At 39.5% G+C, this 19,830-nt stretch overlaps 1 protein-coding gene across 4 annotated transcripts in view; it reads left to right on the top strand.

Moving 5' to 3' along the window:
• Positions 1-437: 437 nt before the first annotated feature.
• tmem63bb (transmembrane protein 63Bb) overlaps positions 438-19,830 on the top strand; it is a 55,546-nt gene continuing 36,153 nt past the window's right edge. For 3 of the 4 annotated variants that reach the window (XM_082155804.1, XM_082155802.1, XM_082155805.1), the window contains exons 1-3: positions 439-767; positions 17,180-17,392; positions 18,982-19,061. In XM_082155804.1, the coding sequence (XP_082011930.1) occupies positions 17,231-17,392; positions 18,982-19,061 (242 nt within the window). In that variant the 5' untranslated portion in view covers positions 439-767; positions 17,180-17,230. Of the gene's footprint in view, positions 768-17,179; positions 17,393-18,981; positions 19,062-19,830 lie in introns of all 4 variants that reach the window. The other variant, XM_082155803.1, reaches the window with a different exon arrangement.

Below are 19,830 nucleotides of genomic sequence, written 5' to 3'. Positions count from 1 at the left end.
TATTATAAGATTTAGTATGACTCACTAGCAAGTCAAGGGTCAGTCAATCTTACTTTCAGTATCAAATTAGGCCAATCTACGTTTTTATGTAACTGATTTAAAAAAAGATATAAACAGAACAGTCTGATGACTAACTTGTAGTAATACTAGTCTTAGCGGTTTATGCAACCGGCCCCATGTGATTAGTTAGTCTCTCAACCTCTCACACCATGAGCTTAAAAGTGCAAATCTCTTTTCATTAACGAAGAGTCAACAGCTTTTCTACATTTTATACATAACAAAGTACCATAAAAATAGTCTTGAATCTTACATGTGTAAAATGTTCTGTTTGTGAGGGATCCTGGTTTTTTTATTTATTTAAATGACCCTTCAGCGAGCCCTAACGAGGACTTTTACGCTGAAAAGTAGCCAAGGAGGCCGCCATTTTGAAAACGGCCCCTCACACACTACGTCGCTTCACACAGCTGAATATATTAAGCCTCCAAATAACCGGTATTTATATTCGTGAAGCGTCCGTCCGTGCATCCTCATAAAGAAAACAAGCACGACCCGCACCTGTGTCAAAAAAACAAGTTAAGAGAAATTTAACCTCAGACAACAAGAAGTGCGCGTGTTTTTATTCTGATGAGGATATTATTGAACGCGCTTGTAGAGTTAATTTATTCCACGGTGGATTTGGAAAAGGATTTATTCTATTTGGGATCTTGTCATTGGAGCAAAGGAGTCAACAGAGACAACAGAGTCCTCAAATCCGTTCGGATTGACAGGTAACGGGAGACATTATTTCCATTGCGTTATTGTAAATCATGTGCGAATATTTGGCGCAGTGATTCTGATCGTCATTCATTCACGCGCGACTTTGACGCGACGCGTTACATGACATTGTGTCTAGTGTTTGTTACATTATGTGTCTTTATTTATCTACCGATTCGACAAAGCTGCACATAAAACAACTAGATTGTGTAACGCACATTCCCCACCATCCTTCGCTCATGCCGGACGACAATTTCTCTTTTGTTTTATAGCGTTTCTCTGTGTGTGAACAATATATTTAATTCCGTGAATCGGTCAGAAACGCCCTACTTTAACATGCGGGTTGATCATGATATTATTAAAAACATCAATGACTGCGTCTATGTAACGTTATAGCTTATTTTATCACGTTCCTTCATTAAACGTCGTTTAAGCATTTAAAGCAGCTCTTTATATTCAGATAATGTTGGTTATTTCAATTTAATTCATCGTAATTTATTGGGGCGATTTATTTATACAGCATCAATAAAAGCATAGGAAAAATATGCAATAAGTGTTGGAAATGCTAATTAAATAATGTGAGTGAACATTCAAGACTTTAATGAACATTAATAACAGAGAGAGATCTGGATATATAGGTTATGAGTATGAATATGAGCTGCAACACCTGCACCTGAAAATGTGAAATGAAATATTCACAATTTTTTACATAATTAATTGTTTCTTTAATGCTTATTAACAGTGAAAGTAAAATCTGCATTTAATGTATATATATTAAAGTTACATTTTAACTGCATGGTTTTAACATGAACTTTATTCAATAAAAATAGAAAAACTATTAAATAGGGCTATTTACTTGTCATTAGATTTGTCAACTAGTAAAGTCTTTATTATATATACTTTTTTACACACTTAATTGCACTCCTAATCGTCCATAGTTTGCTGCACAGTGCTATAGGCCTATATTAATTAATTATTTATGTATTTATTCCATTATTATTATTTTTTAAAGTATATTATTTTTTTACATTTTTAACTGCATGTTTTTAACATGAACTTTATTAAAATACAAAAATAAATAAATAAAAATACAAAAACAATGTTACATATTTATTGTAATTTTGTATTTGGCAAAGTGTTTATTATATTTAAATTTTTATTTTTAGATAACCTACTAAATTGCACTCATCTATAGTTTGTTTCACAATGCTATACCCTATATTTATAAATTTTTACAATGTTTTTAACATAAAAAAATTTTTTTTTGGATGGATATGGTCTAGTTTTGAGGTTTGATGATTGTCATCTTTATTTCTGATGGTGCTGAATTTTATTTATTTATTTGTTTGTTTGTTTGTTTGTTTGAAGTTCTGTGGACACACAGGGATCATTACTATCTCCAGTGAGGGTTTCACTTTTATTGTCATGGATTTGAGAAAGTTTGATCAAGTAATAATGTTTTGCTATGAATCCAAGCAGGTGTTTTGTCTCAGTCAGTAGTTGATATGAGTAAGCTGTCCATGTCTCGACTGTTTCCTTCCGTCACTGCTGCATCTGAGACCGGCTTCACCTCAGGGTGCTTGGCTTATCGGTTAAAACCTCGGCTGCTAATTGATAAGTTTTGGGTTCAAATCCTAGACGGGATTGTTGAAAACTGTTGTTGAGTCTTGAATTGCCCACTGAAGTCTTGCACATTTGCTTCAGTCCCGCTTTGCAAACTTGATTTGTGGTTCCAAAAGATTTATTTAATTGCCTGAAAGAAATAGAGAAAAATAACTGTGACAGTTGAGGGACATTAGCGTGTAGAACGTGCTGGTTTACATCGACAGCCCTACTGACATGTTTTGGGGTGTTTGGATAATGTGATTACAGGGTTTAATTCTCTCTCTCTCTCTCTCTCTCTCTCTCTCTCTCTCTCTCTCTCTCTCTCTCTCTCTCACACAGGTGTACGTTTAGACACAGGTTATGCAGGTGTCATGTTCAATCAGCTTCAGTTTTGTTCTACACAGCGTTAAGTTGAAGGCAGACTGTAAACGAGAGCTTGTGATCTGACTGGTCTGGTCAAGTTTGTGAGATTGAACCCCTTTTTAAAAGAAGCTTTTGTCACTTCTTGAGTCTCTCCATCTTCGTCTGACTCCGGTTTGAACATAAACATTGACATTTCCTGTGCATGTCTGTGTGAGGTAAAAGGACATGAGCTGTTGTAGCTCCGCCCCCTGTGCCGGGAGCAGCAGCTCATTTGCATTTAAAGGGTCAGACAAAAACGGTGCGTTTTTGCTCACCCTCAAAAAGTGACAACTTTAACATGCAATATAAAAATATCTGTGGGGTATTTTGAGCTAAAACTTTACACACACTCTGGAGACATCAGAGACTTATTTTACATCTTGTGAAAAGGGTATTATACCACCTCTTTAAAACATTTTCCACTCGGAAGCAGATTTATGTGCCATTAGTGGCAGCAAACTGAACTGCAATCTGTTTGTTTGAGCGATGCCAACATTGACTTAACTCTAGTTTTATTTTCTGGCATTATTTATCCAGTTCTGTATTACACAAATTACATACTTGACATTTAAATAAAGTAATATTTATAATAATAATAATAATAATAATAATAATTAAAGCTGCAAGCAGCGATGAAAGGCGGCTTTAGGAAAATGGTGGGCAGTATGTAAATATAGGAGGACTATGTCAAAGTAATTTGTATTTGCCACACATCCTGCTACCAGCATGTTGTGCTATTACAATAACTGAATATTGTCATGTAGATGTGTTCAGGACAGGACTCTTATCAAACATTGTGAAGTTTGGGGCAGATTGGACATTGTATGCCTGAGGTAGAACAGCTTCCTCTTTCATGGTGAAACATCAGAATTTGTCAGGCCGCCACGGACACACCCTTCAGCAAAGACTCAAGATCTTCACATTTTAACATCGCAAAGGCCTTAAGATTACACTCGCCAAATTTGAAGAGGATCAGACCAAAACTGTAAGAGGAGTTTGTTAAAGTACAACATCTGGAAATGGTAAAAACTGCACAAAATCTGAGAGCAAGTTCAAAATAGCTGACTTCTCTTTTATCCGCCATCATAAATAAGTTCGTCGTCTCAGAGTGTAAGACAAAACTTGTGCAATTATTTGCAATTGTCATTGTGCATCAGTGTTTTTATGGGATATCCCAAAATTTGCATTAAAATAGTTCACTGGTGGCCAGAAGGAAAGTCTGAAAATCATGCAAAAAAAAAATAATGCATATTTTTACAATTATTGCGCATCATGGCGTTTCCATCCAGTGTGTTTTTATGGGATATCCCAAAATTTGCATAAACATAGTTGGATGGAGACATGGCATGTGTTTCACTGGTGGCCAGAAGGAAAGTTTGAATATCATGCAAAACATTTTTTATGCATATTTTTAGAATTATTGCGCATCATGGCGTTTCCATCCAGTGTGTTTTTAATGGGATATCCCAAAATTTGCATACAAATTGTTGGATGGAAACATGGCATGTATTTCACTGGTGGCCAGAAGGGAGTTTGAATATGATTTAGTGATCAGTAGCGAGAGTTTCACTCTGATGTGTCTAACGAGGAGCCGGAGGAAGAGTGTGTTGTGTTGAGCGTCTCGTCTCTCAGCATCTGCTCATAATAACAGTTGAGCCTGTATCATTAATAACTTATCCAGCAGATCTGTGTTTACCTGCTTCTCAGAGGCTTATCCAAAGTAATACGATGAGTGCTATGTTAAATCAACATGCACGTCATGTATCTGTGTATCATCATGTTAGGTTGATCTGAGGGGGTTTAGTACAGGGTGTTCTGGGAGGTTACCCAAGCATTGCAGGGTCAAGTTAAAGGAGTGCATCCTTGTAGAAATGGCTCAGGATCTTATAAAGTGACCCGCAAATCACTTTAGACTTGGACATTTTGATTTGAGGCTTTGTGCATGAATGTCCAAACGTTCTGGCAAGGACTAAACCCAAATATCATCAGAGTTCAGATATGTCACTATTCTCCTCTGGGTCGGTGTTTTTGCTGCCTCTGAGATGGCAGAGGGTCTGTTCGCGTGAGATAAGTGTGTTCGGTCACATGATCGTGGCCGTGTGTGTGTGTGTGTGTGTGTGTGTGTGTCAGACGCAACAGCTGAAAGCTCACTGCTGTGTCATGCTGAATGCATGTTGTTTACGGCAGCGGTTCTCAACCGTGTGTCGTGACCCAAAAACAGACGTCTGATCTGATAGAGGAAAACAGCGGTTAGTGCAAATAACTAGTGGAAAAAAACACATGCAAATCACTCAACTTTGATATGCTGTGCAAAATGAAGCCATGTGTCCCATTGATTCATTATTTTGGCTTTTGCTGTTGGTCATTTTATTAATTTTGCATATATTACTAGTCCTGTTTATGGTAAAACATGTTTGTTTCGGATGGAAATGGTGTCCATTTTAGTTATAAATGTTTTTTAGAATTAGTCAATTGATGTTGTTTTTACGTTTTAGACTACTTTGATCCAAAGTGACTTTGATTGCATGTTATCAGTTCATGCATTATAGGAATCAAACCCATGACCTTGACGTTGCTAAGTGAATGCTCTCCGGTTTGAGCTACTGAAAAAGCCACGATATAATCGACTATATACATTAAAGGGGTCATGATAAATTAAATTTGCCTTGATCTTTTGACATATAAGATGACTTTGCACCATTAAAACATCCTTTAAGTTTCATATCATAACATTCAGAACTGGCTTTCCTGTAGATTGAACTGTAGAGCGATGGTCATGGGTTCGATTCCCAGGGTAAGCAAGAACTGATAAGAATGCAAATGCAATGCAATGCAAGTCGCTTTGTATTTTTACCGAGAACCGTTACACCCCTAGTGTCTACGCCATGCTGTACCTCTAGAGCTTCTCTTTAGTTCAGTCTGGCCTTGTGTGTGAAGACGGCACTGACTTCATGTCAGAAATATAGACATCAGCAGATCTGGATGAGGAACTGCACATCTCCTCAGGGTATTCCTCTCGCTTCACACTTCTAGACGGTCCGCTGAGGTCACGGCCATCAAGACCGATATTCAACTTGATGTCTGTCCACACGCCTCGGATAAATGACCAGCCGTGAACCGCTTCAGGATATCGATAATCCAATAAAATGCAGACGCTATCAAGTTTTGGCGGGTCGTTGAGAAAATGTTTCCTGCTTGCAGAAAGAAGACGTACTTTAATGCACTGAGAGAATTAAAACGTTTAAAGTTCAAACTCGATTACTTCAATGCATCAGCACAAGAGCCAAGAGATGTTTTAGATTTCATACCGGGCATGTGATGCTGTGATAACTCGATTGAACGTGTTTTTAACAAGCGCAGTTGTGCAGGACATTACTGAACAGATCAAATTATCTCTATACTGAACACAACAGTCTGGCTCTGTAAGTAAAATCCTTTTTTTATTATTATTTTTTTATAGATACATTTATTTTTAGCAGTAATGCATTAACCTGTTTTGAAGGGATGCATGATTCATTTAAACAAAACCAAACTCGTGATATGGCTTAGTGTGATTATCTAATTGCAAAGGCTGCGACTGAATTAAACAGACAGCCTATATGCGCTGCATGTTTCAGATTGAAGCGCATCACGGTGTTCATTTACACATGATCGGTGACGTTTGCGGTGTCTCAGAGCGGATCGGGATCACTGTAAACGCTGCTCCTGCATCTGGGAATGAAACATGCCAACAAGATACAAGACCAAATACTCACTGTGGAAAATAAATCCATAGAATTAACAGAAAAAGAACTGGCATCTTATTACCCGGACATTATGCAGTCATTTTACTGACGTTTCCGTTAACCATAAAACACAACGCAATAAAGTTCAAATTTCAAAATACAGGTTAAACAACTGAAAAAAAATAAAAACGCGTAAAATTCCGTCACATTAATACAGTAGATTGTGCCCTATTTTTACAGATTTTTTTTTTTAAAGTGCTGTCTTAAACTGGTAGCCAAAGGCAACCTGCTTGTGTAGCCCGAGTGTGTAGCCCGAGTGTGTAGCCCGAGTGTGTAGCCCGAGTGTGTAGCCCGAGTGTGTAGCCCGAGTGTGTAGCCCGAGTGTGTAGCCCGAGTGTGTAGCCCGAGTGTGTAGCCCGAGTGTGTAGCCCGAGTGTGTAGCCCGAGTGTGTAGCCCGAGTGTGTAGCCCGAGTGTGTAGCCCGAGTGTGTAGCCCGAGTGTGTAGCCCGAGTGTGTAGCCCGAGTGTGTAGCCCGAGTGTGTGTGTGTGTAGCCCGAGTGTGTGTGTAGCCCGAGTGTGTGTGTAGCCCGAGTGTGTGTGTAGCCCGAACCATAGTAGCAGATTGTAAATACCAAGATAGAGTTTTGTCTCACTCTATGGCTGTGAAATACTTGTAATAACATAAAAACATGAATAAGATCATATACAGCTGACACCTCCAACATTGCTCACATTATCACAGTTTATTCGCTATAGTTTAGAAAATGGTAATAATAATGACAAAAACTCAAGAGTTATCAAATCAGTTGATATTTCACTGGTTTTGTCCTTCCTTCTTAGACTGGTCAGACTAGTTAGACTGTCTCACAGAGGAATTATGTTGAATATCTGTCAGCTGTTAAATTTAACTTCACAATTAGATAATACCAGTTCATCTCAACCAATCACCAAGCAATGCTTCATTTTGTTCAGTCTGAGGTGTAAAAATGTGTAAAAAATTAGTAATTAAAGAAAAAACACTTCAGTAAAACATGATCAGGTCATTTTTGGTCCCAGATTTGCATACATTTTACTGGTAGTCACTGTATGAGTGACTGTAAATTTTTGTGTATAATATGTCATAGTTTACTTTATTTTGCTATCCTCACTTACATAAATGAACTAGTGTCCTGATCACACTAGTAAACAGATATATCTGGTGTTCATGACATTTGCTCTCTGGTGACTTCGGTACATTTCAGAAGACTTTTTGGCAGAATGTGTTTGTCACTCACTCTCCACACTATCTAAACTGTGGTTGAACACAACTATATGAAACCGGTCTGATATCTGTGTGAATGTAGCCGCTGTCTCTCATGTGTGTGAGTTTGGTTGGATGATTATTTTGGTTATTTTATCAGACTTTGGCACAAATATAACCAGCAGCGAGCCGTCCAGAGTCTTGTTAACTCAGTGATGTTCAATCATACGTGGTCTCGTGGGCTTTTATGGAATTGAAGGACCATCATCTCAATTTGATGAAGCCACTGGTACTGATGGCTGTTTAATTATCTCATCGGTCTGGACTGTGTTTCTCAGAAGCAGAAGACTGGCACTGATGGCTCTTCATGATCTACTGAGGGTTAGGGTGTGTTAGAGAAACACAGGCCTGGTTTCTCATTTTGTTCCTGGTCTTCAGAGTCTTCTGTGGAAATCTATGTATTCCTCTTTCTTTTTGATTGTCCTCAATCTCAACACACACACACACACACACACACACACACACACTCACTAACAAAGAAAGACTCTTTTGTCCAGTTGATGTTTTCCCCTGATGACCTCAGAGTTTTTCCTTTCATTTAGCAGATGCTCATGAACAACTTATGAAATAGGAAACATGTGGTCTTTTGTTGTAGTTTAATACGGTTATTGTAATTGTACATATTTAGACCACAGATGCTGCTGCTAACTTTCTCATTACATTATTTATTTTCCTCCTCCTCCTTCTTTTCCTTTCCGTTTCTTTTGTCTTTTCCTTCTTCTTCTCCTTCTTCTTCCCTTTGTTTTGGTGTAATTGTATTTTCTCTTCATGGACATGGTCAGGAATTGAACTTCGATTGAATTTGTGCTCATAGGACGGACCAAAAACCTTTTAGTGTTAGTGTTCAGTTATTCACAACCCTGATTAAACTTCATAGAAGATGTGGAGACCAATATTAATAATATATGACATAAAACACGATTAAAATGTAACATGATCTTAAAATGTATTATTAACTTGTTATACTCCACATTTATATCACTCTTTTTAAACCAAGAAAACTTTTGAAACTCCTTTTTTCCCTTTTTTATGTGTGAACTGGGAATGCAGGAAAATTCAATGCATTATTGATTGTAACAGTCAATTCTAATTACCACAATAAAACCCCATCATGCATTAGTTTCTGACCTAATTTCAGTGGTAAAAATCAAATAGATCTGGACATAGACTCTCATTTCACCCCATTTTACTTATTTTTTCCACCTTCTCTCCGTTTCCCCTCGTTTTTGATGCTAAAGTCGGAGAAAATAGAAACATCTTTTTGCTTTTTTACAACTGTAAGTAGGTTCGTGGGTTCAGCGTAAATAAATAAACGTACAAAGAGTATGAATAAAGAAATGCAGCCAGACTCGGACTCTTCCTTAAGGGAACGCCTTACACTGATGCTGGCTTTATATTTAATGGCTTTCTCTTACACACTCAAGTCAGACCCTGTGAAATCAAAGCAGACCCTCGGGCGTGTGTTCCTGATCAGACTTCTAAAGCCCTTTTCGGACGGGATTAACTTTATACGGGTAGATGGAGTAATGTCATTTTACCACAGGACGTCTATAATATTAATGGCCAATTCGCACAGGGATACGATATCTCAGTAAAACTAGCAGAAGTGGGAGAATAACTCATCGCCGTCACCCTCATGTCGATGTGTGTATTACACTGATATCACGTGCGCAAACACATATAACCTATATTTAGATATATAAAACAGTTATGTCCGGTGGAACGATGTATTAATTAACTTCAGATTGGATTGTGTTGGTAATAAGCACTTAGCTAATGCTAAAAGATGTTTTGTGCCTCTAACAAGTGCTTTTGATCTTCTCTCTGATCTGAATGGTGTGTGTGAAACACTTGAGTTTTGCCACAGACTCGTTCCAGCGTCTAGAACACAACTGATGCTTTTCAAGCGTCTCCATACTTGGAAAAAACGTGGAAAACTACTTTTAAACAGGAAATGACGGAATATTTACGTACGTATTTACAGCGGGTCTATTCGCACGGGATTAGTATCACCTGAGGGAATTTTTCCGGACCTTTTTACTGAAGGTAAAAGTCACCGTGATCTTTACTAACATCAGCCCTATTCAGACTGGACTAGTTTAACAAAGTAATAATCACCAGAGCTTCTCCGTGATGTTAGTCCCGTCCGAATGTGCATCTCAGTGATCATTATGGACAATGTCAGTATAGATTACTAACTGTTTTATATATATATATATATATATAAGGTTATATATATGTGTTTGCGCACATGATGATGATCAGGAAGCAACTTATTACTCACATGATGACAGGGAGGGTGTGCAAATCAAGTTAATCTCCCACTTCTTCTAGTTTTACTGAGATATCTAATCCCGTGTGAATTGGCCATTAATATCACAGATGTCCTGTTGTAAAATTACATTACCCCACCTCTCCATGTTAAACTAGTCCTGTCCGAACAGGGCTTTAGACTGTTTCCAAAAGCATCATCTTGTCAGGTTATTAACAGGATAAAGATAAAGGATCTCATGATTCCCTATGAAGACCTGATCCGGTTTAACCTGGAAACAAACGCTTTCAGTTCACAGCTCGTGTTCAGGATTCTGTGGTGTTTTTCTCCAGAGGAATCACAGAGTCGTCATCGTTGACTCATCCAATCCCTTCTGACTTTCCTTTCTCCGCTGAACACAACAGGAGAAAATCTGAAGATGGTTTGAAGCTTTTATGAAGCTTGAAACACTTCATTCCCATCGTCATAGCCGGAAAATGCCTCCTTTTGTGCTCTGAGGTTGAAGGAAAGTATTTATTTTTGAGTGAACTATTATTGTCAATCAAGTTTTCTAATCTTTGAACCAAACCAGCCACAGCTCAGAGGTGGATCGATGTATTACAGCAACAAGCTGATCGAGTGAGTCTAGCCTCTGCCTACAAAACTCAAAACATCCCTCTTCCGGTTGCCATGGTAACAGTGGTGACACCTCTCATTGGTTGATCTTGCTCTTACATTTTTAATTAGACCATTTTTTTTAAAGAAAAAATGAAAAAAATGGTGGCGTTAAGAGCAAGATTGTTTTTAATCAGAATTAAATGGTTTTACATTTGGTTCTGTTAGCAGTTCTAATACAAGATAACACAACTTTATATTCAGATAGATACACATCTCTAGATCTCTTTATTGAATGCAACGACAAACATTCAGTTATTTGTAATTGAATTAGTCTAATGACTCGCTGAATCATTTGGTGATGATGTTAATGAATTAACATCTGACTCACTCACTGATCATTATTAATTTCGGTCACATCTTCTCGACCTGAGAATTGTTGCTCTGTTGCACTGAAGACTAATTAATTACTGGCTGATTTATGAAACCACGACGTGTTGTTAAAGATACGCATTTAAGACCCTCACAGTACACCTGTCTTGAGATGTTATCAATACCTAAATATCCATTTTGATTTTAAATTGTGTTCAATCATGTTGAACTGCGTTACATTGCATGTGGATTATGAATTGTGATTTTTCATCATTTGTTATGCTTTGAATGAATTAATGTACAGTAAATGATTGCACTGTCATCATCCGTATTGAGAAAAGCTTTAGTTTCAGGCACAGTTTTGTGTTTAGATTGGTGAATGGAGGATATTAATAACCACTTGTCTTACTGTAATGAGCCTTTTCGTTTTTCCTGCATCTCAGGACATTATCGGACCGCTTTGACTCTGTTTCTTCTCTAGCGGTGTTAAATCATTAGATTTTGGTTTTGCGTTGCCTCTCATGCAGTACTTTCTCTCTCTCTCTCTCTGTCATTATTTTGTGGGATTCTGAGTGAAAGCACCTGCTGCTTCATCTCTGCGTGCTCTACATGATGCGGTCTTCATAATCCTGCAATCACACACACACACACACACACACACACACACACACACACACACACACACACACACACACACACACACACACACACACACACACAGTAAAAAAATTCTAACCTCCCAAACTTGAAATTTTCTAGTGACTGGTCACATCTAAATTTATCAATTGGCCCAAGTGAAATTCTGTAAATTATATAATACATATTTCACATGGGCCAATTGAAAAATGTAGATGTTACCAGTCACTAGAAAATTGAGTTGGGGAGGTTAGACATTTTTTGCAGTGCATGTTATACTGTAGTAATAACTATAAATTATGCATAATTACATGCAACTAGCCCTATAGTAAGTACATTTAGTTAATTATTGATGCACAGTACTTATAAATTCATAATTACACTGTAACACAGAAACCTTAAATAAAATGTAACTTTTTTTTACAAGAAAATGGGCAGATTCCAATATATACCGGTTGCCAAATAATAATAATAATTATTATTATTATTATTATTATTTTTAAAGTCATTATTTTTGTTTATTTGCTCTGTGACAGGTCAAATCTGCCTTAAACAAAAATAACTGTAGCTATTTGAAATGAGGCAATCACTGCATTTTTAATCAAGATCCAAACAAAGACGCTACACACGTTTAATATTATCGGTATCGGCCTGATGAAAAAATTTGTCTGTATTATTTCCTTCAGCTGAGACACTTCAGATGCGCACAGTGTTCAACATGATGCTTTTGAATAGCTTGAAATATGATTGGAATCACTTCCAAAAAACAAAATACAGTAAAGTGTGACATGCAAGTCTGTCATATCGGCTACATAACATTATAATGAAAACATTAGAATTGTGTGTTTGGGACATGGCTTTTAATGGTGAGACTTTTGTTTTTGTAATCAGGCTCTCAAAAATTATACAAAAATGTGGATTTAGATTTATCGGCCAATATATCGGTTATCGGCTTTCTAATATAAAGAATTATCGGTTATCGGTATCGGCCAGAATGTTCATATCGGTTCATCCCTAATCTTAGCCGTGACCGGCTGTGCCTGTACGGTATTTCCTCTCCTGTCGCATCTCTGCTCTCCTCTTTGTGTCCATCTTCAGCGTGTCCCGTCTCCGGCCTGTGTTGACGTCTTGTTTACAGACTTGGCAATATTTCCACACAAATGACATTTTGGGAAATGATTGCAATGCAGTTTGTGTGTAAGTCCGGAACCGAGATTGACCAAAAGAAAACAAAAAACGTCCAGACATCAATCAGATTCCGATTAATGGCTGGTCGACCGGTGCGTCTCTAATATTGCGGTTGCTTGTGTCTATGATGCTGTCTATGATGCTGTCTATGATGCTGTCTATGATGCTGTCTATGTAGGCAACACACTGTGTGTCTGTGTGTGTGTTGAGGCCAGTGTAGCAGAACAATCTACCGCAGTGCGCTTCAGCCCGACCTCACCTTCTTATCCCCCCTCTCTCTCTCTCTCTCTCTCTCTCTCTGTGTGTGTGTGTGTGTGCTAAGCCTGAATCTCAGCTGGCAGCTTTAGCCCATTATCCGGTCGTGTGCTGCGTGTTTCGGACAGATCCAGGGGTTGATATTGTGTCTTCAGCCCTGATTCTGGTGCCGATCGTGTCGTGTTTCACACACAGAAGAGCCACAGAACTGAAGACAGGGGTTTTCAGGATTAGTGCTCATGTATTATCTTTGTTTCTCCTCTAAAACTGCTTCTGTGACGTGCTGAAGGGTCAGTTTAAAGGGTTAGTTCACCTAAAAATTATAATTCTATCAGTAATTGCTCACCCTCATGTTGTTCCAACCCCGTAAGACCTTCGTTCATCTTCAGAACACAAATTAAGATATTTCTGATGAAATCTGAGAGCTGTCTCACTCCTCCATAGGCTTCTCTGTGATTGAAATCTGCCATCCCAGAAAGTTAGTAAAGACATCGTTAAAATAGTCCAAGTGACTACAGTGGCTCAACCTTAAGTTCATCAAGCGACGAGAATACTTTTTTTTTTTGCGAAAAACAAACAAAAATAACGACTTTATTCAACTCTTCATTTTCTTCTGTGTTTCTCTGAGTGAGTTCAGCGCAGTGTAACAGCGCAGCGCTTCTGGGTTGTACGTCAGAACGGAGGCTCACTATTGGCCGACGCTGGTCATGTGTGTGATGCTGGCCAATAGTGAGCCTCCGTTCTGACGTACAACCCAGAAGCGCTGCGCTGTTACACTGCGCTGAACTCACTCAGAGAAACACAGAAGAAACAAATATTTTAGGGGGTTTTGCGCACAAAAAGTATTAGGTCAGAAATATCTTAATTTGTGTTCCGAAGATGAACGAAAGTCTTAAAGGAACACTCCACCGTTTTTTGAAATGGGGCTTATTCACCTTCTTTCCTACATTTAGATAGGTGGGCAAATGCATTTTTGTCTCAGTGCATGCATTGTTTTAGTTTGACAGGGTTGGCGCTAGCTTAACTTAGCATAATGAATGGAATCCTTTGTTGCCAGCTAGCATGTCCTGAGTAAAAGTGATATAAAAAATTTAAAAACCCCACCTAATTACTTCTTGTGGCCTGCGTATTCACAACAAGTACAAATAGCGATGCAGATTAACACTAGACGATTTCCTATGCAGATATTGACTTGGGACTATATTAGGGGGAAGCACAGGCGAAGCACTGCTACTTAGGCGCAGAGATATCACGCCCAAGTAGCAGTGCTTCGCCTGTGCTTCCCCCTAATATAGTCCTTAATATATAAGTCAATATCTGCCTAGGAAATCGCCTAGTGTTAATCTGCATCGCTATTTGTACTTGTTGTGAATACGCAGGCCACAAGAAGTAATTAGGTGGGTTTTTAAATTTTTTTATATATCACTTTTACTCAGGACATGCTAGCTGGCAACAAAGGATTCCATTCATTGTGCTAAGCTAAGCTAGCGCCGACCCTGTCAAACTAAAACAATGCATGCACTGAGATAAAAATGCATTTGCCCACCTATCTAAATGTGGGAAAGAAAGTGAATAAGCCCTATTTCAAAAAACGGTGGAGTGTTCCTTTAACGGGGTTGGAACAACATGAGAGTAATTACTGACAGAATTTTCATTTTTGGGTGAACTAACCCTTTAAATTCAGCTTCGCCCTTTTGGCTCCATATTCTCATCATAAAGCCACAAGTCCACTTTGCAGCACACTTAAAGTAATAGTTCACCCATAATTAGTGAATGTCGTAATTTACTTCATTTTATTTTTATTAATGTACTTCCAAACCCACAATGACTTTTAAGCACATTAGGCACAAAAGGGGAGTTTTGACGAGTCTCCAGGCCAGAACTGTTTAGTCTCTACAGCTAAAAACAAAACGTTCTCGCTTTAAAAATGATGAAATCATCTATTAGAACGAATGATCAACCCAAGTCTATATGAGCAGATAGTACTGAGGCAAGCCTGTGAAATTACATATGATCAGTCTCATATTTTGAATGAAAAATGTAGGCTTTTGCCCTCTGGGAGACGATCTAGAATTTAATTTAGCCGGAGATCATGTTTGATTTGCCGATTGCTGCAATTGTTTGAGCAGTGGGTGTGTTGTCGTTCATCAAGCTCAGTGATATTGCATTGAATACAAGTGTTCGAACCTACAACCTCAGATCACTAGCACTTGGACAACCATCTCCTTTCAGTCAGAAAGCTCCCACACACCCCACACAAACAGGTGATGCTGGGATGAGTGTGTGAGAGCAGGGGAGCGCTGGGATGCTGGGAGCACTGGGATGAGTGTGTGAGATCAGGTGATGCTGGGAGTGCTGGGATGAGTGTGAGCGCTGGGACACTGGGATGAGTGTTTGCGCTGGGATGAGTGTGAGCGCTGGGATGAGTGTGAGCGCTGGGGCGCTGGGATGAGTGTGTGAGAGCAGGTGATGCTTGGAGTGCTGGGATGAGTGTGAGCGCTGGGACACTGGGATGAATGTGAGCGCTAGGGCGCTGGGATGAGTGTGTGAGAGCAGGGGATGCTGGGAGCGCTGTGATGAGTGTGTGAGATCAGGTGATGCTGGGAGTGCTGGGATGAGTGTGAGCGCTGGGATGAGTGTGTGCGCTGGGATGAGTGTGTGAGATCAGATGATGCTGGGAGTGCTGGGTTGAGTGTGTGGACGCTGGGATGAGTGTGAGCGCTGGGATGTGTGTGAGTGCTTGGGCACTGGGATGAGTGTGTGAGATCAGGTGATGCTGGGATGAGTGTGAGCGCTGGGGCGCTGCCTGGGAGTAGTGTGTGAGATCAGGTGATGCTGGGATGAGTGTGAGCGCTGGGATGAGTGTGTGAGATCAGGTGATGCTGGGAGTGCTGGGATGAGTGTATGAGAGCAGGGGACGCTGGGATGCTGGGAGCGCTGTGATGAGTGTGTGAGATCAGGTGATGCTGGGAGTGCTGGGATGAGTGTGTGGACGCTGGGATGAGTGTGTGAGAGCAGGGGAGCGCTGGGATGCTGGGAGCGCTGGGAAGATTGTGTGAGATCAGATGATGCTGGGAGTGCTGGGATGAGTATGAACGCTGGGATGAGTGTGAGCGCTGGGATGCTGGGATGAGTGTGAGATCAGGTGATGCTGGGATGAGTGTGAGCGCTGGGGCGCTGCCTGGGATGAGTGTGTGAGATCAGGTGATGCTGGGATGAGTGTGAGCGCTGGGGCGCTGCCTGGGATGAGTGTGTGAGATCAGGTGATGCTGGGAGTGCTGGGATGAGTGTGAGCGCTGGGATGAGTGTGTGAGATCAGGTGATGCCTGGAGTGCTGGGATGAGTGTGTGGACGCTGGGATGAGAGCAGGTGATGCTGGGAGTGCTGGGATGAGTGTATGAGAGCAGGGGACGCTGGGATGCTGGGAGCGCTGTGATGAGTGTTTGAGATCAGGTGATGCTGGGAGTGCTGGGATGAGTGTGTGAGAGCAGGGGAGCGCTGGGATGAGTGGGATGATTCAGACGGAGGAGAGCAGTTGGATGCTCTTCAAACGGGTGTCTAGTGTTCCATTACGTCAGAACACTATTATATAATCTCCAGTATGAGGCTTTAATATCCGCTTGCTGTCTCAGTGCTGATGGGAGGACGATGATGACGGTAGACTTGAATACTGTAAATACTGAGGAAAATGTTGGAGAAAAAACGTTTTATTGTCATTTGTACACTGTTCTCACAGTTTTTCCACAATAATGATAATAATAAATGAAAAAATAATGAAAAAATATATACAATAAAAATAATAATTAGTAGTAGTGGTAGTCGAACCACCGTTTTTTTCTTTCTTCTTTTTGGCCTATACAGTCTTAGAGAGCAGAGGGGCTAATACACAGTGTAAATAAAAAACTGAAAAACTCTGTCGATAAAGATGCCAAATATCAGCTGATATCGGTTGACCAATTATTATTTATTTTATAAATATAATTTTTGTTTTCTAGTCATACCTAACTCTACATGTTTGGTCTTTGTGTGGTTATAATGAGTGTAAATTGATCTTGTCTGGCTTTTCTTGTCCTCAGGTTCTTCATCAGGATGTTGCAGTGATTATAGTGAAACATCTGATCGTGACGATGGGGATTTTTGGGAACCTGGCCTGTACGGGTCAGCCCAACTGTTACAGCAACTCTTCCAAAGACTTCTGCTTCTCGGCCCGGATCCGCAGCACTGTTCTGCAGGGGCTTCCCTTCGGAGGCGTTCCCACGGTCCTCGCGCTCGACTTTATGTGCTTCCTGGTGAGTGACTGCCGTGGAAAAATGTGCACCTTGATGTCTCTGAGCTCTGCCTGTAGAATAAGACAAGAATATTTTAACATTAGCTGCAAAATACCTAAACCAAATTAGTGAATTAAAAGGTTTAAACATCATTAAACATTAAATGAATAGTGGAATCTCAGTATATTATCCACTAATGGTGTTTTTTGAGTTGATTTTTGGATGAATCGCACAAACCTGTCAAGAGAATTTCCCAGTAGGGCTTGCGACAGTCGGGAAGTCGACTACTTTAAACACTAGTCAACGCTTTCAGAAGACATACGCTCAATAACCATAACGACACGCTTGTTTTTCTTATCGCTATCCAGCGAGCCATGACTACAACCAAAGAGAGTGTGTAACAGGAGGACGATAAAAGATTGAATTTTGTCCTATTTTATTATTAACTATTTTTAACTGGTTGAGTAAAGATCTAAGTGATGTGAGGACAGATCCATTGTTTTTACTTTTGAAGACTTGTGTAATGTAATATGAAGAGGCTAATGTTGTATAAGAACCCTTGGCTAACTATTAAAATTAATTTTATTAATATATATTTATGCACATACTGATTGACGTCAAATTTAAGGTCCATTATTTTAATGTTTTTACGATACGTGTAAGAGACACAGTTGTTGCATTCATTGGGCTGTCAGTTAATAAACACTTGTTGAATTTAACTTTTTTTTCTTTTGAAATGGTAACATAAACCACAAGTCGTCGAGTAACTCTGATATTGTTTTGATAAGTAACCGATTAGAAGAAATCAGTAGTAGTGCAACCCCTATTTATCATATTTTTCTCCCAAAAAAATCAAAAGATGGCAATAAAAATATATATTTTGCCTTTAGAAAATAAAGCCTTTTTTTAAAGGACCTTTAAGATATTTAGCATTGTGACATTTTCATGACAATTGAAATAGTGTTGTCATGATACCATGGGGCAGTCGTTTCCTAATGGTTAGTGAGTCCGATTGGTAACCCAAAGGTTCCTGGTTCAGTTCCAGTACTTTTTTCACTTCACTTTCACTTCAAAATCACAGTAGTCGGTATCAATACCAATTTCAGAATGTTGAACTTTCCATGGATTGGCAAGTTCAATGGATTGACCCGCTTTTCTGGTTGTCTGGTCAGAGTTATATTCACATAATCACTTCGGATGGACCTTGCATTTTAAATGTACACGAGCAGACAGAGCTACACAACATCAGTTGTTTTACCCACCAACTCTGTCAGCTCGACTAACTCTCAGCGCCATGGCTGCCCTCTTAACCTACATTTTTGCTGATGACTTCAGCTGCGAGCTACACATCAATGTAAACTGCAAGCTGTAGTTCTGCTTCTCTTCTCAGGTCAATATAAACAAGATTGAAAGCTCTAAACTGCTTCAGAAGCAAATTGTATCCTCAAATGTATTAATTGCATTGTTCCTGTTTTTCAGTGTGGAAACTAGCGATTTTTATATTACAGTCTTGAAAATTTCATGTCACAATATTGATTCATTTTCTGCATTAGTTTGACTTCTCTCTTACTCGTAGTTTGGCTGATCGTTTGCTTCTCTCTCCATCTCAGGTTCTTCTTTTTGTCTTCTCCATTTTGCGGAAAGTGGCGTGGGATTACGGCCGTCTGGCCCTGGTGACGGATGCTGACAGGTAAGGACATGTCATTGTCAAACTTGTTTGATTGATGGGTGTTATTTGGATGTCAAATTGAATGATTTCTCAGATGTATCTCGTGTGATTTCTTCAATTCTCCTGTATATTCTCTGTGTGTGGTGGAAAAGAAAAAGAAAGCAAGGGTAACAAAGAGAGCATTTCATCCTTGCATCATCAGAATCCCATGTACACAGCCTGGAAAATTATAGGGATTTAGCAGCTGCCGATGAAGGGGTTTTGCCCATTTCAGAATCCCTGTTTCAAGCTATCAACTGAAATGACCAGCAATGGACATGATCTCATCCAATCAATAAAACCCTCTCTCAGAGTATCTCCAGAAGTGGCCAATAGTGGACGAGAACCTGGTGTTTAAGTAGAATTACTGTGAAGAGCAGATTCAACCTCACTTTCGGTTAACCACGGGTCTTAGGAGCACATTTGAGTCAAACGGAGAAGACCACCTCTGGTTACTGATTTAAAAAAAGTCTTGGTGTCTCACGGGATGAGATATGGAGATATGGACCCAAGCCCACTGCTCTTTCCATTATAATGACAAACACAGCGTTAAGGCAGTCTCCAATTACAGCCAACTTTAGCCTTCATCAGAGTCTAAATAGTTGGCAAAAGTAGAGAAAACGTCAACAGAACAATTGTCGTCCAAGAGCTGGACTTCTTGATCAAAGTTGAAGATTCATCAGGATTTCCTAGTTATAGCGCCTCCATTGACGGAATTGGATGAAAATTGGTGCGTGTCCTCAAATTGTCC

Source organism: Leuciscus leuciscus, assembly GCF_965113295.1.
Source record: "Leuciscus leuciscus genome assembly, chromosome: 23".
Taxonomy (NCBI): domain Eukaryota; kingdom Metazoa; phylum Chordata; class Actinopteri; order Cypriniformes; family Leuciscidae; genus Leuciscus; species Leuciscus leuciscus.
Note: the sequence above shows the minus strand (reverse complement) of the source record. Positions and strands in the feature narration are given on the sequence as shown.